General features: G+C 52.4%; 8 protein-coding genes; 4 read left to right on the plus strand and 4 right to left on the minus strand.

The window, feature by feature from the left end:
- Nucleotides 1–262: 262 nt before the first annotated feature.
- Nucleotides 263–1,889, minus strand: RCC_01929 (related to dehydrogenases and related proteins; the record flags this gene model as incomplete). XM_023767213.1 has 2 exons in its annotated part: nt 263–1,233; nt 1,289–1,889. 2 exons carry the CDS (start codon nt 1,887–1,889, stop codon nt 263–265), a joined length of 1,572 nt encoding a protein of 523 aa, XP_023622981.1.
- Nucleotides 1,890–2,249: 360 nt separating this feature from the next.
- Nucleotides 2,250–3,189, plus strand: RCC_01930 (probable 3-oxoacyl-[acyl-carrier-protein] reductase; the record flags this gene model as incomplete). XM_023767214.1 has 3 exons in its annotated part: nt 2,250–2,312; nt 2,369–2,441; nt 2,495–3,189. 3 exons carry the CDS (start codon nt 2,250–2,252, stop codon nt 3,187–3,189), a joined length of 831 nt encoding a protein of 276 aa, XP_023622982.1.
- A 443-nt stretch (nt 3,190–3,632) lies between these two features.
- Nucleotides 3,633–5,022, minus strand: RCC_01931 (probable zuotin; the record flags this gene model as incomplete). XM_023767215.1 has 2 exons in its annotated part: nt 3,633–4,834; nt 4,890–5,022. The coding sequence occupies 2 exons, from the start codon at nt 5,020–5,022 to the stop codon at nt 3,633–3,635; spliced, it is 1,335 nt and encodes a 444-aa protein (XP_023622983.1).
- A 1,111-nt stretch (nt 5,023–6,133) lies between these two features.
- RCC_01932 (uncharacterized protein) lies at nt 6,134–6,954 on the minus strand (the record flags this gene model as incomplete). XM_023767216.1 has 2 exons in its annotated part: nt 6,134–6,417; nt 6,588–6,954. The coding sequence occupies 2 exons, from the start codon at nt 6,952–6,954 to the stop codon at nt 6,134–6,136; spliced, it is 651 nt and encodes a 216-aa protein (XP_023622984.1).
- A 675-nt stretch (nt 6,955–7,629) lies between these two features.
- Nucleotides 7,630–10,158, plus strand: RCC_01933 (probable dimethylglycine dehydrogenase precursor; the record flags this gene model as incomplete). Its single annotated transcript, XM_023767217.1, has 1 exon — nt 7,630–10,158. The coding sequence occupies one exon, from the start codon at nt 7,630–7,632 to the stop codon at nt 10,156–10,158; it is 2,529 nt and encodes an 842-aa protein (XP_023622985.1).
- A 1,388-nt stretch (nt 10,159–11,546) lies between these two features.
- Nucleotides 11,547–12,864, plus strand: RCC_01934 (probable Rieske 2Fe-2S family protein; the record flags this gene model as incomplete). XM_023767218.1 has 2 exons in its annotated part: nt 11,547–12,391; nt 12,450–12,864. 2 exons carry the CDS (start codon nt 11,547–11,549, stop codon nt 12,862–12,864), a joined length of 1,260 nt encoding a protein of 419 aa, XP_023622986.1.
- A 335-nt stretch (nt 12,865–13,199) lies between these two features.
- Nucleotides 13,200–17,718, minus strand: RCC_01935 (related to DNA polymerase alpha catalytic subunit; the record flags this gene model as incomplete). XM_023767219.1 has 6 exons in its annotated part: nt 13,200–14,301; nt 14,415–14,632; nt 14,660–14,758; nt 14,867–16,240; nt 16,448–17,376; nt 17,433–17,718. 6 exons carry the CDS (start codon nt 17,716–17,718, stop codon nt 13,200–13,202), a joined length of 4,008 nt encoding a protein of 1,335 aa, XP_023622987.1.
- A 287-nt stretch (nt 17,719–18,005) lies between these two features.
- Nucleotides 18,006–18,923, plus strand: RCC_01936 (related to 60S ribosomal protein L13; the record flags this gene model as incomplete). XM_023767220.1 has 5 exons in its annotated part: nt 18,006–18,008; nt 18,065–18,098; nt 18,162–18,208; nt 18,289–18,447; nt 18,504–18,923. 5 exons carry the CDS (start codon nt 18,006–18,008, stop codon nt 18,921–18,923), a joined length of 663 nt encoding a protein of 220 aa, XP_023622988.1.
- Nucleotides 18,924–20,953: the final 2,030 nt, after the last annotated feature.

Raw genomic sequence — 20,953 nt, forward strand, 5'->3', positions numbered from 1 at the left:
GGCCGCCTTGGCGATCGATCGAGTTGCTGCGAGCGCTACAAACTCCCCGAACCAGGAGCTAGGTCTCGGGCTTAGAAGTGTCGTATCTGCCGAGGGTCGATAGTCTCTTGGGTCCATCGGGAAAGAGTACAGGAACGAGGTTTCACAAAGCCGAGCGATACTCTGAGCGGAATGTCGTCTTGGCCACCTCTTATCCTTTGGTGCATCTCAACCTCGCATGTTGGTCGGTTTCTCGTAACTCTGTGAGTATGTGTCGAGCTTCTTACTCCAATCCATCGGGGGTGCTGACAACATTTCTAGCCCACCACTCCGCCCAATCCACAACCTTTCTGTCCCTTCTCGCCTCTTCGGCAGCGAAAACGGCGGCATGACTCCTTATGACCTCTTCAATCGTGCATCCCAAATGTTCCACCTGAGCTTCCTCGACATCCATTGTTCCGTCCATACAAGCAATAACAGCCTTGATGTACTGCTGGGTCAGCCCATCGTCTCCACCGCCATGATGAGAGTTCTTTGGCACCTCAGGATTGTAYGTCTTCGTCGTGTCGTTTTCAAAGTCGTGCACTGTGATGCTTTTACTGTCGTATGCAACCTCGCCTGAAGTGCCATATATTCTTCCTCTGCGCTCGCACTGAGCGAGGGTCTGCGCAATCATGTGAAATGTTGCTGTCTTGGCGCCTCCGTGCTTTGAATCATCATCCCATTCTATTGTGACGAATTGATCGTCGCACACATCATTATCGCCCTCCCACACACATCGCCCATACCAGGATCTGCTTTCAATGTCCGGCAATGGGGTTGTCTCATTGTAATCTTCCGCAAGAGACTTCATCAGCGTTTCTTTGGCGAGCTCTGGGCCAGCTTTGGATGCGATGCTCTCAATCTCTGCATTCACAACGTCCACGGGCCATTTAGCTTTACCTTGTGCCAGATGTCTATCGTGATAGATCTTGACGGCGGAGAACTTGCAGGTCTCCTTGAGAGGACAAGACAGGCAATTCGTTGAGCTTCCTGCGGCTTCGGGTTTTTGAGATCGACGGAATTGTTTCAATGACCCATGCGAGCTCAGGCGCGCTGGAAGATGGGCACCGGATTTGCTTCCCGGACCAGGCGAGCATAGCATCCATAGGATAAAATCGATATCGTGGCAGCTTTTTGTCAGCAGACTGGKTGCTGTCGTGGATTCCTTTCGCCAATTGCCTCGGACATAGGAGTGGCTGAAATGCCACCAGCCTGATATCCATATTTAGTGCTGAGTCTGTCATTCTTGTGGGATTGTTTCACTAACCAACAGGCTCCGTGTGCTCAATCGAAAGGACGTCACCTATCACGTTCTTTTCTCTGACAAGATGGCGAAGGAGCATGTTATGAGGCGAATACCGTAAAACATGTCCAATAGCGAACACCCGCTTTGGGGCCGCGCTGAGCGCTTTCTCAATCCTGAGGCAATCGGTCAGTGTCGTTGCCAGTGGCTTCTCGCTCATAACATGAAGGCCAAGTGGAGCAATTGCAGTGATGGCTTCGATGTGATGCTCATCCCTAACGCAGATGAACACGCCGTCAATCCCCGCCGGACATGGAACTCCGGAGGCTTCATCCTTTCTTCTATGCTGCTCATACTTGATGAACTCTTTCCACCCTTTGAATTCTTGCTCTGGGGATGGGTCGGAATCTGCCCAGATATAACGTGCCCCCAGCTGTGAGCGTCTGAAGTCTACAGGATCTGCGACAGCTGCCACGATGGCCAAGCCAGAGTCGACTACTGCTCTGGCGTAAGCATTTCCACGATGTCCTGCTCCAATTATAAGCAGTCGCGGGACAGCGACGCTCTTCCCGTTCCCGTTGACATTGTCCCTGCCCAGGTTCTCGTCTTCGAATGCTGGGGCCATGGCTGATGACCGGACGGTGAAGCGTATGTTGTGGGTGAGTTCAACGAATGAGAGCTCTGAGATTACGCGCAGAGCTGATATCTCAGTCCCAGTCGAGGAGCTGGACGTTCTCTACCGCTAGGATGGAATTGAGGTAGCCAAAGTGGGTATTCCGTCGAATCCCGATCCGATTTCACCTTACTCAGCACCACGTGGTTCTGGTCTGCACTCTGAGACAATGCAAATACCGAGGTCGCCGGCTAGAGTGACTTCATCCGATCAGCTAAGAGTATCTGTTTAGAGARTAACAACTCTTGTTAATCGAACGAGCATTTCGGACCACCAATCACACAAAGTGTTCTTCCTCATAACTTAGCAATCATGCCTGTCTATCCTCAAGGAATGTTTCCTGGCCAGTTGGCGATCATCACTGGATCTGGACAGGTATAAACACGGCTTTGGCAAGTTCTTGTTTGCCGCATTGCTAACGTCTTTTGCAGGGTATTGGCGCAGAGTGTGCTCGTCTCTTCGCAAAGGAGGGCGCCAGAGTAGTCGTTAGCGACATCGATGCAGGTAGGCAATTATTCTACCAGATCATCGTTACAAGATGCTGACTTCATCAACAGCAAAGTCCCAACAGGTCGCAGATGAGATTAATGCCTCTGGAGGCAAGGCCATCTCAGTCGCTGGTGATATTCTCGACGACAACTACATCAACACCCTCGTCAAGAAGTCTGCTGAGTTTGGAGGTGGCAAGGTCCATGTCATTGTCAACAATGCGGGATTCACATGGGACGGTGTGATTCACAAGATCACAGACAAGCAATGGGACAMCATCCTCGCTCTCCACAACACTGCTCCCTTCAAGCTCATTCGCGCTGCGGCACCCTACTTCCGTGTCACAGACGGCGAACCTCGCAACATTGTCAACATCTCCTCTACATCCGGCCTTCACGGAAACGCAGGACAAGCGAACTACGCACTCGCCAAGGCTGGTGTTGTAGGCCTGACCAAGGCTATTGCGAAAGAGTGGGGCCCAAAGTTTGGTGTCCGGGCGAATACGGTGGCTTTTGGACACATCCAGACGAGGTTGACTGCAGCGAAGGAAGAGGGTGCTTTTGTGACCGCGCCCGATGGATCAAAGATTGCGCTGGGAATTCCCCAGGCGCAAAAGAACAAGGGACAGAGCTTCGCAGACATTCCTCTCGCGAGACCTGGAACCGCTACGGAGGCTGCTGGTGCTGTCATGGCGGTTTGCAGTCCTTTGTTCAGCTATGTCAGCGGACAGACACTAAGTGTCACGGGTGGAAGGAATATGTAGAGAAATTTTGAATCAAATGAGCGTTTTGTTGAAATGGCTGTGGCTTCTACTGGACTCTGAAGGTGCCGCGTCGTCGGAAATGGCAAGAGAACATGTCCGGGCCCAGCCAATTCAATGGTCAGGAAACTCTCCTTGTCGTGAATCGAACACAACGCTTACGAGCAGGTAGCTATAATCACGGCAGGAAACAGCTTTGCGGAGAGTCCGATGTATTGTCGAATGGTGCCTCCTCAACCATGTTGTCGCTGTTGTAGAAAGTGAAACATCTTTAGCTGCTCTAGGTAGGAACATCACCTTTCAGTTTCACCGAGCCTTGCACGTATGGTGACCTGACCTTGCTAATGGGCTTTCGAGCATGCCATCCTGCAGATACAGGTATTTGGTTCATCTATCGTGCCAAGTGTCAAACACCGCGAGTCTATCTGATCAGTTGCCTCTCACTTCTAAGCCAACGTCTTGAATTCTCCCTCCTTCGCCTTTCCAGCACCGACCAGACGCTGCACCTCCGCAACGAAGACTGCCTTGATGGCTGCCTTTTCTGTCTTGCCTTGCAGGCTCGCGGTGAACGCCGCGACCTCCTCATTGTCCATCTTTGCGATGAGAGCATCCGTATCGTTGAGCGCACCATCAATCTGTGCGGCACTTGCCTCACCATCAGCAAAGTAGCCAGCGTCCTTGGTCGCACCACGAATAACGCGCTTGTTCTTCTTGGCCGCGTTCTTGGCCGCCTCCTTGCCCTTCTTCGCTTCCTCACGAGAAGCCTTCTCAGCTGCAATCTTGTCTGCGGCCGCCTTGGCTGCGTCTTCCTTAGCCTTGATAGCATCCTCCTTGGCCTTTTTCTCCGCGGCCTCCTTGTCGGCCTTTTTCTTGTTCTTCTCCTTGTTGCTTTCCTGTCTGAACTTCTTAGGTCGCTCATCCATGGCCAGTGCCTCGTCGACAAGCTGTCTCAGACGGACCACATCCTCGTTCTTCAGCTTCTTGCGGCGGTTGTTGTTCTTGGTCTCCACGTGTCGCTTCTGGGCACGCGACTCGTTGTCGTCAGGGACATCCTCGTCCTTGTACTCAAATGATCGCCATGAGTCGAAGCTGTACCAGAAGTTGTAGAACTCTTCGACGTGCTCCTTGCTCGAGTTTACGTCCCCAAGCTTTGGAACTGGCTGCTTCTTGCTGAAGCGTGCCTCACTCTCGAACACGGGTGCCCAGAGCTTGTAGAAGTTTCCGGGCTTCTTTTGCACATCCTTCTTGCTAGGTGGCTCCCGGTCGGCGTGCTCGTCGACGGAGTCGAATTGTCTGCGCTTGATGGGATCCTGCAACACCTCGGTGGCACGCTGAATGCACTTGAAAAAGTTGTCGTTCTCGTCCTGACCGGAGGCAGCCTTCTTGTCGGGGTGATGCTTGAGGACCTTTTTGCGGTGGGCACGCTTGATCTGATCCTCAGTCGCCCTCCAGCGGTATTYCTGTAGGCCCAATACAGCGTAGTGATCTTGCTGCTTCCAGTCCTTTGCCTCACGTTGCAGCATCATCGGGTCTTCTGCCGTCTCGAACTCATCATCATCKTCCACTTCGACCTTCTTGACATTCTCGGCAGCCTGGATGCGCTCGTCTTCGGAAAACGTACGACGGTGGAGCTTGCGGCGGGCGTGTGCTGTGTCGAAATTAGTATGAGCTGAGGGTTTCCCCCCTTCCAACGAAAGACGTACCCAGGTGGTATGGACCAACGGGCGAGATGGCCCGCTTGGTGTATTCAGAGAGCTTGCCGGTGGCCTTGAAGCCCTTCTCGGGGAAATCGCTCGGTAGAGCCTGCGTGGCGGCGTTGATCTGTATGACAGCCATCTTGAATGTGTTTGGATGAGATGTGAAGAAGAGAAGTTCTGGAAATTCCAAAACTCTGCCCTAAAAATACTCCTCGCTCCCAATCCAACCAATCTTCACTCGATTCTACCTTGTGACTTTCACTTTCCTGCTGTGACTGGGACACTCTAGAAGTGCCATCGAGAATGGAGTGAAATGAAGAATGCTGTTCGAAGAGTTGTAATGTGGTATGTTGTGTTGGGTACGTGGTATCGTTGCCAGCTCTTTCCTCATGTGCGCCTTCCCTATACCAAACCGACCTGCCTGACAGCGACTTGCGGCATTCCATTGTTCATCACTCTCATACACTCACACACTCACGTTCAAACACACACTTTCACGCGGTTCGACTACACACACGAACACACACACATACAAACCATGCATCCAGACTTCCCACACGAGAATTACGGGGAAGGGGAGCTCGAATACAAGTGGAGGACGAACAAGAAGACAAAACGCCAAGGACAAGGCCGAGAAGAATCTGGCATTGCAGAGCAACGAGGATGGTGGTCCTTCGCTCCGTGCAAGAGCCAAGCGCCGCAAGCTGGCTCACCAGCCGCACCTGAGTGGCTGGATGATGAGTACAATGACATCTTCGCTGCCGTTGAACAGATTGACGAGAGATTCAGTCAATAGCTGACCAAAGAAGCGGTCGAGCAAGAGTCTCTCAAGGAGCATATCGATGCAGTCGAAGCGATCCAGGCAGACGAAGCGTCGTTAGGGTTAGGGTTGGTGTTAGAAACTATGGTCGCGCAACGACTTCAAGGCATCTGACCCGATACGATGGCCAAGGTAATAAAGGTCAAGGTTGACCGCCGTACTGGATCCAAGGGCCGGCGAACTTGAAGACCGCCGCCTCTCTTTATCGTGAATCGACGCCAACCCTCAGGAACAGGTACCTACAAGCACAAAAATCAGCAGCCTTGAGGTGATCAGATACGGAGGAGGATCGTATGTCTGATTGAGAGTGTCTTCTTGATTATGCTGTCGATGTTGAGAAGTTACAAGATCTTTGCCTGCTACAGGTAGGGCGGCAACCTTCAATGTCACCGGACCTTGATCTTTTGTTTGACATCGCCATTTTCTATACTCACAAGTTCTCAACCATAATAACAGTACCGCCTACCCTCCCGATTTCGCCTCCCTCCGCCACTGCAGGATACCTCCGGAACCCATTTCGTTCGTAGAAGCTCAGTGCGCCAACATTACTAGCCACGACACCCATGTGAACACCTTTGCAACCTTTGACCTTCAGAACAGAGAGTAAAGACTGGATGAGGAGTGGCCCATGGCCCATCCGTTGATGAGTAGACAATATATCAATATGAAGGTGGCYGGGGTACATCTTCCACAGGCCATCCACAGATCCATTGCCTAAAGTGAAGGGCGCAAGGGTCAGCCATGTCACAGACATCCAAAGCAGGGAAGCAGAATCGAAGCGCTCTCTCCAAGACCTCAGCAGTCCACAGACGCGTGTAGGTCTCGATGTTAGCACTGTCTTCGAATCCCCGAGTAGGATGCCTTCTGCCATCGACTGCACTTACAACCTCCCTCCACATCATTCCACAACGAGTCGAGGAGGGAGGCAACCTTAGGGTGCTGATCTTCCAGGCCAGCGTGGTGAAAGACCGATGGATCGAGATCACTGCTAAGGGAAGGTAGGTAGTCCGCTCGCCACGCTTGGCAGAAGGAAGCAGTGTCTTCGGTTCCTATACAGTAGCCCACCGCCTGTCCCGAGCCGTCATCGAGCACAAAGCATGTGGAGGGTGATAGATGGAGATACGGGCGGCACCACAGATATGAGCCGATCGTCAGGCCAGGCTCAAAGTGGAGAGACTCATCGGCTGTTTCGCGGAATATCCTGATGCAGTTGTCAAAGTCCTGGTGGCGGTATGGCCTGACATGTGCCATTATTTGAACGCGGATCGAAGTCGTTGTGGAGACAAGGGAAGCAACGCCTCAGTCGAGACAAATCAAGGTGTCGGCGAAGCTTCGGGACTTTCAACCCGTCTCCAAACCTTGTCAACTTGCATCAGCGTTGATGTTCGCCGCTCGGACGCTCGACTCCCTCATGTACAGCAACATCACGAGGTGATTGCCATCAATCGACCCCGTATCGCTACAGTATGCGCCGAGCTTTGCATGAGATGACTTGTTCTATCGTCCAGGGTGCAAGAGCTATAGCTTTGCGATAAGCCGGCCGGTTGATGGATGTGTCTACCAAATCTGGAAAGCCTAACCCTTGGGGACCACTCACATGGACCTCTGGATGGGAAGTAGAGCAGCTTACTCTGCTCGCCGAAAGATGGAGCTGGATGACCTCCGAAAACGGTTTTCGCGTCCACCATCGCGTGCACTAACTTAGGCACGCGTCCTCCCACTCGACGCTTTTCAGACCATATCCCATTCAGTATTGCTCTCTTGTCAGAACTGCCTCCGACACATACGGCTTCACTCGAATTTGAATGCTTGCCAATATCAATATCTGACTTCAATCGAATGCCACACTGGAAAGGCCTGGAGTCGCTGCACGCGTCCCCATCATCGGGTTCCATCCCATCCAATCTCCCAGAATCTCCATACATCATGGCGTCCTCCCACCCGCGTGTCGTAATCATAGGAGCCGGAATAGTGGGAACCAACCTTGCAGATGAGCTGGTCTCTCGCGGATGGAGCAACATCACCGTCATTGACCAAGGGCCATTGGGAATGCCGGGGGGCTCAACTTCTCATGCCCCTGGTCTGGTGTTCCAAACGAACTCCTCAAAGACCATGACTCAGTTTGCACGCTATACCGTGGAAAAGCTCCAGTCTCTGGAAAAAGATGGTCAAAACTGTTTCAACCAAGTAGGCGGCTTGGAGATTGCTACAACTCCTGCACGTCTCAAAGACCTCAAGCGAAAGCATGGTTGGGCGTCTTCATGGGGCATTGAAGCACGGCTGATTAGCCCCGAGGAGTGTCTTCAATTGTACCCCCTCTTGAACAAAGACATGGTTCTTGGCGGTCTACATATCCCTAGCGACGGCCTGGCACTGGCTGCGCGTGCGGTGCAACTTCTCATTGAACGCACGAAAAAGTCTGGCGTTCGCTATGTCGACATGACTCCGGTCACTGGAATTGAACGCGCCAATGGCCGTGTCACCGGAGTGACAACACCAAGTGGAATCTTTCCAGCCGACATTGTTGTCTCTTGCGCAGGGTTTTGGGGTGTTGAAATCGGTGCCATGGTCGGCCTCTCCATTCCGCTGCTTCCCCTCGCTCACCAATATGTCAAGACGACTCCCGTGCCTGCATTGAAAGCGCATGATAATCCACCCAACTGGGCGAAGCTACCAATGCWCCGTCACCAAGATCAGGATCTTTACTATCGTGAGCACGGAGACCAGTATGGAATTGGATACTACGGCCACCGGCCAATGCCAGTCAACGCCGCATCTCTGGGCCTGACGCCCAAGGACGTCAACGACAAGAATATGCCGTCCCGTCTAGCATTCACCCCTGAAGACTTTGCGCCTGCATGGGACGAGTCAAGGAAGTTGCTGCCTGCCATGCGGGAAGTCGAGATCGCAGATGGTTTCAATGGCATCTTCTCGTTCACGCCCGACGGCGGTCCGATTGTTGGACAGTCGCCGACGCTCGACGGCTTCTACGTAGCTGAAGCGGTGTGGGTAACACACTCGGCTGGCGTTGCACGATCTGTCGCGCAACTTCTGACCACAGGACGCTCCGAAATCGACCTAGGAGAGTGTGAGCTCACGCGATTCGAAGAGGTGCAGCTCGCTTCAGACTACATCAGTGAGACCTCACAGCAGAACTTTGTGGAGGTATACGACATATTGCATCCTTTGGAGCCTAGGCAGTCGCCCCGCAATCTGCGTGTCAGCCCATTCCACGCCAGACAACAAGAGCTTGGAGCTGTGTTCCTCGAGTCCAGGGCGTGGGAGCGTCCACACTGGTATGAAGCGAATGCGCCGCTCGTCAAAGATTTGCCGCCTCAATGGAAGCCAGTGGAGCGGGATGCGTGGTCTGCTCGATACTATTCGCCTATTGCAGCGGTAGAGGCGTGGAAGACTCGGACAGCGGTTGCCATGTACGATATGACTCCGCTGCGTCGTGTTGACGTGTCCGGTCCTGGTGCAGTGGATTTTCTGCAGCGTCTGACTACAGGCAACGTTGCTAAGAGTCCGGGGGCTGTCACCTACTCGCTGCTCTTGGATAAGCAGGGAGGTATACGCAGCGATGCAACGGTTGCTCGCCTGGAGGAAAACTTATTCCACGTTGGAATTAACAGCCGTATCGACCTAGTCTACTTGACCAGGGAAGCGAGACAACAATCACAGCAGTGCCCCCATCGCTGGGTTCAGGTTCGCGATATCACGGGCGGCACTTGCTGCATCGGTCTCTGGGGGCCCCGAGCCTTCAACTTGGTCAGCGCTATCAGTGTGGACGACCTAACGGACACCGGCCTCGGCCATCACCAAGTTAAGAGAGCTCATATTGCTGGTATTCCGGTCATCATGATCCGTTTGACTCACGTTGGTGAATTGGGCTGGGAAATCTACACGAGTGCTGAAARTGGCCAGCGGCTATGGGACGTTCTGTGGAAAGCTGGTCAACCGCACGGTGTCATTGCAGCCGGACGCATCGCTCTCAACGCACTGCGCATGGAAATGGGCTACAGAGACTGGGGCTCCGACATGACCACCGAACACAACCCTTACGAGGCCGGTCTGGACCACACTGTCGATCTAGCGAAGCCGAACTTCGTCGGAAGAAAGGCACTATCACAGGTGGCCAAGAAGAGCGTGACCAAACGTCTACGCTCCCTCACCATCAGCAACGGACGTTCGGTGGTGCTTGGTAAAGAGCCTGTCTTCCATCAAGGCAAAGTGGTTGGCTACGTGACTAGTGCTGCTTTCGGCTACACGATTGGGAAGCCCGTTGCATACGCGTATGTTCCAAGCAACATCCGCGAAGGTGACAACGTCGAAGTGGAATATTTCGGTCGCCGGATTCAAGCCACAGTGTCACCTGATAACCTTCTAAGAGCAAGCCCTAATGCTTGGAGACCGCAAGCAGCGCGCGAGAACGTTGAAGTCAGAGCACGATTGTGATGGGGAATGGCGCTGCTAATCAAGCTGAATACGATCAGACGACGTGATGATGAGTGGAAGGTACAATTGAACGAATACGACGAACATATTGTTGTCAATGCTGGCGATTGGGACGTTACTGTACTTTTCGGTATTGTTCATACAGCAACTCTCGACCAATCTTCCTGTACCTTGTGTATTCGGCCCGTGGGTTCACGTGTGACCTTCTACACCGCGTTTCGATCGACGTATCGAAGTGGAACGAGAGGTCTAGAGCGACATGGCGTAGCAAGGATCCTGGCCATGCCACTGAGAAGAGCGCGCGCAAAAGACATCCAATCGCTTCCTTGTCACTCCCGTTGCGATGCTTCTGGAGTCTGCGTCCTGCTACATCACCTGAAAGTCTTGGCGATTGTAAATGCGATGCGAAAAACAACATCGAAGCCATGCTTCACGAACTCGCTACGAAGCAGATTCGGCGACTTTTTGATCCGAGTTGATCATGCACACTGCATAGAGCGGAGTGGTGCCCGGCCTAATCGTTTCTGGGGAATCTGGTCTGGGGGATCCCTATTCCCAAATCAGGCTCGATGATCCAGCCCAAAGTTTGTCGCCCGGGACTACACACCACGGCTAGATCCGCGACATTCTACCCACAACGCCTGATGATCCCGAAGTCATCGCTGTAAGGCAAGAGAATCCAAATCTAGGCTTTCGGAGCGTTCGAATGCGCTGCCATCTTTGTTGCCTTATCAGTCCCCGAAGTTCTGGAGTCGCTTCATCATGGGGCCGCTACAGACCAATCGAGATCATGCCTGTCAAGTATGATATGAAGCGTCTGAACTGCCGGTAGTAATGATTTGGTGTGATGGAGCAAGTCATCATGCAACCACTCTGTGTGAGGTGGCCTTCCCAAAGTCGGTTTGTGTTCACGATCGTGATGCAGCTCGCGTATGCATGCCGGATTGTCGCCCCTGACAAGGCGCTCTGGGCAGACATTCCATCCAAGCAACGTCTGGTGAGTGTCGTCAGGTGCGTTTATCTCCCGAGCCAACAAAGGTAGTGAAGATAGGCTGCTTTCACGTCCGTGCAACGGACAGCCACATCAGGAAACGTTCAGGGATGCGGCTAAATTAGTCCCGTAAGATATCAAGTCCACGATACACTGGTTGCATCTTGTCACCCTGGTGAGCATCTGGACGTGCTACCTCCATGGGGTATTTGCGAGCGTTATTCGCTACGAGGAATAGCCACAGCAATTCATATATGTCTTCGCGAAGGCGGCTTGTATTCTCTTCTTCATCGAATTGTCAGACCTTGCTGTCAAGACTTCACATTGCGAGTGTACAACGCTGCTATCACTTTTCACCTTTCACCTTCCATCATTCATCTACTTGTTGCTCATCAAGATGTCGAGAAAAGATTCAGTTGGCGTACTGAGCTGGTTCGGTGTAGGTGCAAAGGCCAACCCACAGGAGAATGACGAAAATGCCGCTGTCAGAGCACTGCCTTCCAACTGGTACACGTCAGCTGAGATGTATGAACTTGAACGACGTGCTATCTTCTCCCGGAAATGGCAGCTCATCACCCACAAGAACCGATTCCAAAAGGCAGGAGACTGGTTGAAGTATGAAATCACTGGCTTCAGCGTTGTGCTAGCCCGAGACCGCGAGGGAAATATCAATGGCTTTCACAATGTATGCAGACACCGAGCATACCCGGTCGTAACAAGTGGAGAGGAAGGTTCATCAAGAATCTTTTCATGCAAATACCACGGCTGGTCATATGGCATCAACGGCAAGCTAGCAAAGGCACCAGGCTACGACAAGGTAGCAGGCTTCGACAAGGAACAGAACGGTCTCTTTCCCATTCACGTCCGTATCGACAAGCTTGGCTTCGTTTGGATCAACATGGATGGCAAGAAGACTCCTGAAGTGCCCTGGGAGGAAGACTTCGCTGGTGTCGACACTCAGAAACGATATGAGCAATTCAACTTCGACGACTACCAATTCGATCACGTCTGGTCGATGGACGGCGACTATAACTGGAAGATTCTCGCCGACAACTACAACGAGTGCTATCACTGCGCAACCACACACCCCGATATTGGAGCACTCGCGGATCTACAATCCTACGACGTACAGACCAAGGGGGCACAGATAATCCACGACGCCGCCACCACCGACGAGCAACGTGCCAATGGTCTCGTTGTCGCAAGCACATACTACTTCCCCAACGTCTCAACCAACGTCTCGTAAGTTCCACTCCTCTAGTCAGTCCATCCTCATCACCCTCCGCTAACATTCTACCAGACCACACTTCTTCATGATCCAACGCTTCATCCCACACTCTCCAACAACCTCAACCATGCGCTACGAAGTCTTCCGCAATAAGAACTCCTCCGAAGAAGACTTCCAACTCGTCAACAACATCTACAAGCGCATCATGTCCGAAGACAAGGAACTCTGCAAAGCGGCACAAAAGAACCTCAATGCCGGCGTCTTCGTCAATGGCGAATTACACCCCAAGATGGAGAAAGGTCCCTTGTTCTTCCAGAAGACAGTCAGGGAAACGGTCATGGATCACTACGCCCGTGAACAGAGCGCAAAACAGGAGATTTGGCCTGCGCGGCAGACTTTACCATCTTCGAGTGTGGAAAGTCAGAAGGATATGGATTTCTGCGCCGGTCTGAGTTGCTCGACTGCTGCGGAAGGACTGGCCTGGTAGATTGACTTGATCATGATGTTTGGCGTTGGGGCGATATGGGATTGGAGATGATATAACGAGATCCACGCATTCTGGGGGAGTTGTCAGTAATACTTGAACACTTCATAGCTTCAATCACTCTTCTATCACTTGGTTGCATGCCTGAATCCCATCATGCCTCTTTTCCAACGCCGTCAACATCGCGGCAAGTTTCATGTCCATCATGAGATCTTTCATCATCAGCCGTATGACCTTCGCATCGACGTACCTGCTCTTGAAATGTTGAAAACACTAACTTTGAACCCTTGATTGTCATTGAGTGCCATCGCCAACACCGCTATTCATAAACATACGACCTATACCAATCCTTTCATGGCAAATCCAAATAGTGCATCCATGCTGACCCAACCCCAGCCACTTCGGTCCAAATATGCCTTGACAACATCCCAGCATACAGCGAACCGGTCTCTGTTCATACCAGCCAAAATCTTGACCTTTTCCCTCTTCTCTCCATCTCCTTCGATCTTCATACCCGAAGACATCTTCTCTACGCTCTTGTCGACATCGAAAAGCCCTTGCAAGAATAGCAGCTGGTTGTACAGTGCCTTCTCGGAATACTCAAACGCCATGCGTCCCGAACATCCATGAGCCAAACCCCTGGGACCCAGACATCTATGCCCGTAGACGCTCATCTGTCGTGTGCGCATACCGCAAGCCGGATCGTCGCACACCAGCCACGCAGAGTAGTAGCGAGCTGTATGCCTCCGGATTTGGGTTTCGAGCTGCGCGGACATTGCCAGCGTTGTGATACGTTTTTTGCATTCAGACCTAGGACAGGCCAGCCCATCGTTGGTCAAAACACCCACAGGTGTCAGAGGAGTCTCGTCTGAAGTCTGGCTGTAGTTGAGGCCGCGGTATTCGAAATGATTTTTGCAGCCCAAACATAGCAGGCCAAGAGCTTCGCAGTCCTTGAAGCGGATGTGGTCGGGAATCTGACTTTCAAGTGTCGTGATCTCGTTGCTTTGCTCCGTTGATTTACTGGCGCTGCTGACGCGGTACTTGGTTGTGTCCAGACCCAGGCATTCGGCGAGGAGAGAGACATTCGTGCCGTCGATGGGAGCACAAAGACGCTCAACGGGTGGCAGGATTTGCTTGTGCAGGTAATAGTCAATGTCGGGAACGAGCTCGCTGTCTTTAGCCATGACTTCGTCTAGTTCATAGGCGTTTTTCGCTGCGCTCTCGTTGTTGCCGGCATTGTTGCCGCAGATCACAAAAGCCATGACATCCTTGGCTTTGACTTGCTTGCCCTTGGCTAGACGCTTGAGAGCGACCTGTACAGAAGGCATGTGGCCGCCATTGGGATAGTCCTTGGGGTGCTTGCCAAGCTGAGTATAAATCGTGTACTTGTGCTTCGCAATCTCGTTGTTGCGCATCTTCTCGCCCAGCGAGCGGAGATAGCTGTGGATTTGAGATACGACTTTTTCGGGCTCCTCGCCGGAGAGAAGGTAGTTGAGTAGCTCTYTGTAAGATTGTCAGTATGCGTAAAGTGCCAGGACAGGGTTGATTCTCACGTTGAAGTGTCTTTCGAAAGCTGACAGTACTCTCGTCTCCTCATATCCAAACCCTTGACATCCAGCTTCTCCTTCCAGACTGTATCATCAACCTGGACCATCTGAATTGCGGCGTACTTTTTCTTCGCGTGGAGAAGCAGGCGTCGGAAAATGTGATCGATCTCGATCTCGAGCAGTTCATATCGCTCGTTGACGCTCTTTTGGAATTCCTTGCCCATCTTCACGGCATCTAGAATGYTGTCCACGTTGGTGTTGACCATGACAGAGTCGGTGTCACCGTAGATGACTCGCAGAGCGTGCGCAGACTCGGCCAAATCCTTGGTTGACTGCAAGATCTCTCGTCCCTTTGATGTRGTGAGGGCGGCGAGTGGTCGGGCATAGAATCGGGATTTGCTGTAACCAAGACATCCGTACATGGAGTTGGCGGTAAGCTTCAAGGCCAGCTGCTTCACGTCCCAAGTCCTGAGCTGATCCTCAGTAGCAGACTTGTCCTTCATCAGCTTTTTAACCTCTCGTCGTCGGCTGACGAGGGTCTTAATCAGTCGCGGCAGGATGCCTTTGTTTTGAGTGTCATCGGGAACGTCGGGTACCTTGTCGTCCTCCTCGGTGATCTGACTACGATCGACCGTGGTGAAGCAGATGTTGTACTCCTGAATGATGCTGGGGTAAAGGGAGTTGAAGTCCATGACCAGGATGAACTTGTCGTAGAGGCCCTTTTCAGGCTCGAACACAAGACCACCCTTGTACTTGTCCTTCTTCTTCGCGTCGGCACCTCCCTCTTCGCCGTCGCCGTCGCCATTTTCTTCCAGTTTCTTGTTCGAGGCACCCTTGCCAAACACCTTATCCGGGCATATATACTTGTTTCGATAGAACTCGTGAAGCAGAATGTACTCGTTTCGTTCAGCGCGTGTTCCGCTGAGTGTTCGTGCCCAGGAATTTCCAGCTAAGTTTGTCAGGACCTTGGTGAGTGGCAGAAGTTGCGTCTTCAACGCGAGAGCCGCGATGTAGTAGGTATCGACCTCGCACATTTTCACATAATTCATCAGGCCTTCTTTGCTGCTGGCCATTGCTAGCGCCTTTTCGTTGTCGATCTCCTTGCGGAAGCCATTGAGGTAGAGCGATACCATTTCATCGAGAGTCCACGATTGGCAATTCGTCATCATGCTTTTACCCATATCGTTGCCCAAATCACAGAGCAGGCGTCCGGCTGCTAAGTGACGTTCTGCGAAGAAGCTCCCCCCTCCTTTGCCGACATTCTTGGGCCAGTCGTTCCGCTTCAGTCTACCGATACGATGCCACCCAGGCGTCTTGCGCTCACGCATACGGCTCATGAGGATTCCAAAGTCAACATCGTCCAGTCGGTGGCCCATGATGGCATCCGGATCGTGTTTTTGAATAATGGCCAAGAGCATGCTCAGCACACCCAATTCGTTTCTTTCCAGTCTGATCGAGTGGTTGGCTTTCTCTGCCTCAGTCTTGAAGCCGATTGGCCATTCGCCATGTGGCCGCATGATGGTGAACAGGCGGCTGGGGATCTTCTCTGCAGGAGTTGTGTCTGCAAGCGAGATATTCTCATAGAATCGGACACTGGCGACTAGAATTTCGTTCTTGTTCTCCTTCTGATTGAAGACTGTGCGGATGGCAAGCGACATCAGAGTCAACGGGGGAGCCTCCAGATTGTCCGAGTCGCCCAAAGTTACAATATCGTTGGGTTTGGACACCGCAAGTTCCAATTTGCACCAGGAGGCATTGTTGACGGCATTGAAATCGGCGTTGTCAATTTTAAGCCAGCAAGGACCCATAATGTTCTTCCAAAGCACAAATTGCTCGAAGAGGTTGGTGTTAGTTCCGAAGACGTGYGAGAATGTTTCGCCCGTTGTGTCCATCATCAAAGCCGAAGTCTTCTGATATGGATACATCAGCTTTAGATACTCCGCTTCTTTCGGAATTCCAGGGAGCTCGAATGCGTATTTTCGCAAAGAAGGCTTGATCTTGTGCATTGTGACTTTCTGTCGTGACATGAGGCTGTCGACCTCCTCATAGACGTCCTTGAACTCGACCTCTTCTTCGGTGTCCCGTCCTCGCTTCTGGCGGAACTCGCGAGGCAGGAAATAGAGTTTGCGGAGTATGTTGTCGACCTTGACAAACGCAGAGGCAAAACTTCCGTCCTTTCGGCTCTTGACTTTGCCGAACAGACAAAGGCTGCCATTTACCTCTGTGTAGTCCATCCAAAAGAAGCGGAGGGAGCCGTCGTCCTCGATGGCATCATTGCTATCCATTTTGCCAACCTTGGCGCTTTCAGCAACCGGGCTGCTCAAGATACTCAGGTTGTCAGTGACTCTGTTGATGGCCGTCATGTCAACATCATCTGCCGGAGCACGGACTGGCGAAGAGCTGCTGGGTGTCGGATATACGGGCTTTGCGAGCTTCGGAACTGGACGACTTCCGCGAATATTGACGCTGGCATTCTTCAGCTTCGCATTGCCAGTCACCTCCGCGATCTCCATCAGGTCCTCCTCCTCGGGCTCTTCACCCTTGATGGCTTGCTCTTTGCGCTCCACTGCCTTGACAGCTGGGGATGAAGGCAGCGGATCGCTCATGATTGTGTCGTCGTCGTCATCGTTGTGTGGGATCAAATAGTCGTCTGGTGCAGGTAGTTCCGCGACCTGCTCTTTGCCCGCTTTCCTGGCACGCTGTGCAATCCGCTCTTCGCCTTCCAGTGGTGGGGATAGCACTCTCGTCTTGCGGCGATCATTGCTCTTGAGCGGCTTTCCGTAAGAAGGCACACGCGAAGGAATGTTCGTGTCGACCTCGCCCAGGAGACCGGCCATGAATTCGTCATCTTCTGCGGTTCGCACAGGTTTTGATTTCGGTGCATTGCTTGGCTTCTGATTGAAGTATTTGCTGATACCCTTGTTCAGCTTATCCGCTCGATCGGCATCGTCTACCCGCTTGCGTTTGGCTGGGGGTGGATTAGTAGTTGTGGTTGAGCGATTGTCGTTGTAGGACGAGACGAACCTGCTTTGCTGTTTCTCGGGAGCTCCTCTTCACTGTCACTCTCATCTCGTGCCTGTCGCTCATCCTGCCAGTCCTCACGTCCATCGTCGGCGTAACCCTCGCCATTGTCGTCGACAACGAAGTCATCTTGGTCCAGACGGCTGCGAACGACCTTTTTGTATCCTTCATCGTCGACCGTCTCGTAGATCGACTCGGCCTCTTCGACCTGGTAGTCGTCGAAACCAGTCTTGCCCGCCGCACGGAGAGCGCGAATCTGGGCGAAACGGTCCGACTTGGACGGCGGCATTGTGGAGGGAGGTTAGAGAGAAGTGATGTGAAATGTGAACAATTATGCCAGTAACATCCTGTCGGAAAAGTGCAATGCGTTGTGAATGTGTGTGTTGCGGCTTCCAAAGTCTTGACGCGAAATGAGGGCAGGAGCGCGAGCGCGTGTCGTTCGCTGCCGCGCGATCATTACATAATAAGGTTTCGGCCGGCGCCGTTTCTCCACCACGCACACCGCAAATATTCGCACCTCGAACTTCAGCTTTTGGATCTTCAGGTCACGACGACACCACTGGATCAACCGCCAAAATGGTATGCTCGCTGCTGTCCTCGACGGTATCCTCGTGCAATCGCTAACCCACCTCTAGACGATCAAGCACAATCAGCAGATCCAGCACAACCGTAAGCCACGAAACACCATCCATGAAAAATCGCACATTGAAAGACATTGCTGACAATCCGCAGATTTCCGCAAGGACTGGCAACGCCGTGTCCGCGTGCACTTCGACCAGGTAATTCCCCTCTCATTTCCCTGAGAGCAGTGGCGCCTGCAGTGCACAGCAACAATGTCCTGACCAGACCTTCGATATAGCCCGGTCGCAAGACCCGCAGACGCAATGCGCGCCAGGACAAGGCCGCCAAGCTGGCTCCTCGCCCCGTCGACAAGCTTCGCCCAATCGTCCGCTGCCCGACCATCAAGTACAACCGCCGTGTTCGTGCTGGTCGCGGCTTTTCGCTCGTTGAGCTGAAGGTAGGCTATCAAAGAGATGGAAATACTACAGAGGAAAAGTCTGACACATGCTGCAGGAGGCTGGTATCCCACGCAAGCTTGCGCCCACCATCGGTATCTCTGTTGACCCTCGTCGCGCCAACCTCTCTGAGGAGTCCCTTGCCGCCAACGTTCAGCGTCTGAAGGCATACAAGGAGCGCCTCGTCCTCTTCCCCCGCAACGCCAAGGCACCAAAGAACGGCGATGCCGCAAAGAAGGAGGTCGACGCCGCCAAGCAGATCGGCTCGACTCTCTACGACGGCAAGGTCAAGCAGAGCAACAAGGCTTTCCCCATCGACAACAAGGTCACCATCCAGGAGGGCAAGATCGCCGACTTCCCAAGCACCGAGAACGCCTACCGCAAGTTGCGCGATGCTCGCTCCGAGGCCCGCCTGGTCGGCAAGCGCGAGAAGCGTGCCAAGGCCAAGGAGGACGAGGAGAAGGACAAGAAGAAATAGATTGTTACGCATGTGACGTCTGTATCTTCGGGAATGTGATTCTTTACATGCATGGCGTTTGGCGGGGGGAAAATGATGACCAAGGCATTACGGAACGCCAGGCGCATGGGWAATGTTCATGGCTGAAAAGTAGCATAGCTCATCGCATGCTAAGCACGTCTACAAAAGAATCGCTTCCCGTCATTATATCCACCTTGTCTTGACTTTCTTGTTAATGCTGTCTATCGTTTGATCTAGAGATGATCCCCACCAGCAGCAATCGAAGATTCTCTACCTCCTTTGCATGAGTGGACGACGCGGATGAGATGAAGATCTTCAACAAACGATCGTCTCTCCTCAAGGCCGTTTCTTTTTCTGCCTAGAGCGACTTGTTTGCGAGCGTTGTCGTCGATTGACTGCAATGAGAGCCAGCGAGCTTCATTTCACGATACCTTGCACCCAACACAACTTTCTTGCTGACAGGTCTCTTCATAACTCCCTCGTCAATGGCAAAGCATCTCCCCACAGCTCTCAGAGCTTTGCCTGCTTCTCCTTCTTCTTCCTCTCCGTCTCCTCCGCAAAACCTCTTATAGCGCTCTTACTCTCCTCCCCTCGAACCTGCTCCGCAAGCGTCTTCAACTCAATTTCATTGGCCTCCAACAAACCCGCCCTCTGCGTCCTCATCATCAACTCCTTGTTGACTACCAAACTCTTCGGTGGCAACTTCGCAATCCCCCTCGCCAACCCCAAAACCCCCTCCCTGAAGTTCTCCGCAGGTAAGATCTTCGTCACCAACCCAGCAGACTCCAACTCCGCAGCACTCAATCTCTGCCCCGCAAGAATCAACCCAGAAGCTTTTTGCCTCCCCATTGCGCGGAGAAAAGTCAAAGAAGAACAGCCTTCTGCACAAATACCCCACTGCACGAAAGGTGTGAAGAATATAGCTGAAGGGACCGTATAGACGAGATCAGAGAGGGCGATGGATGTGGTTCCCCAACCTGGGGCAGGGCCGTTCACAGCCGAGATGACCAGTTTCGAAGTCTTGATCAGAAGTTCATGAATTTGGCCAATTGTAGAGATGAATTCATCGGATATGGTCTCGCCGTTGGGACCTTGGTTTATGGGGTCTAGAAGATCGAGGCCCGCTGTGTAGAATTTGCCTTCTCCTGTTGTGAGTATGATGCGGATTTGAGGTTCTGCGTTGGCCCATTTGAGGGCTGAGAGGACGTCCTGATGGTAAGGATATTAGCCTGGCTCCAATGTGATCATGATTGGTATGCCTACTTGTACCACCGGCGTGTTCAAAGCATTTGCGTTCTTGGGCCGGTTGAATTTGATGACAGCGATTGCCTCGCTGTCAATATCGATTGCCACATTCTCGAGTTTCGGGGGCGGCATGGTGGAGATGAATTGTAAACGAGGTATTGTCTTGAAGTAGTTGATTACGGGAGAGAACCGCGTTATACTTGCTGGTCGAAATGATCGCCGGAACATTAGAGTGAAGTTGTAAAGTTGATAGGTAAGGTACCTATGGAAGGTCTTCTAAAAGTATATATTCAGACGATCTTCAAAGGCAGTTGCCGAGGTAAGCGTCATTCAATACTACATATCAATCATATTGAGTACACCTTGCGTGCAAAGGAACAACCTCATATGGAGTGGCGAAGKCCCACGAACGCGATCAGATGGGTTCTCGTTGGATCTTTCGATGCTGCCCAAAGCCGAGGAGATTGAGACTTGCCGTTGAGCAACGACCACGCTCGTAGACGGGGGGCCACAACTACAAAAATAAGCAGTGTTTTAGAGAGCTGAATGTCTTGTTAAAAGAAGTCTTCCAAACTTTGATGTCGTTCTCATGGAGAGGACAAAGTCTTTAATTGCAGCAGATAGGGTGACAACGTTCAATTACACCGGCCCCTATGCCGATTGAGGGCATCAATGAGGCCCAGCGTGTACACAGTCAACGGAGAAAGACATGGGAGATAGTGCGTTGCGCCCCGGAGAGCCAACAGTGCCAACAAAGCCAATTAGCTGAGTAGGAATGACACAAG

The sequence above is a fragment of the Ramularia collo-cygni genome, assembly GCF_900074925.1.
Source record: "Ramularia collo-cygni strain URUG2 genome assembly, contig: RCC_scaffold02, whole genome shotgun sequence".
Classification (NCBI taxonomy): domain Eukaryota; kingdom Fungi; phylum Ascomycota; class Dothideomycetes; order Mycosphaerellales; family Mycosphaerellaceae; genus Ramularia; species Ramularia collo-cygni.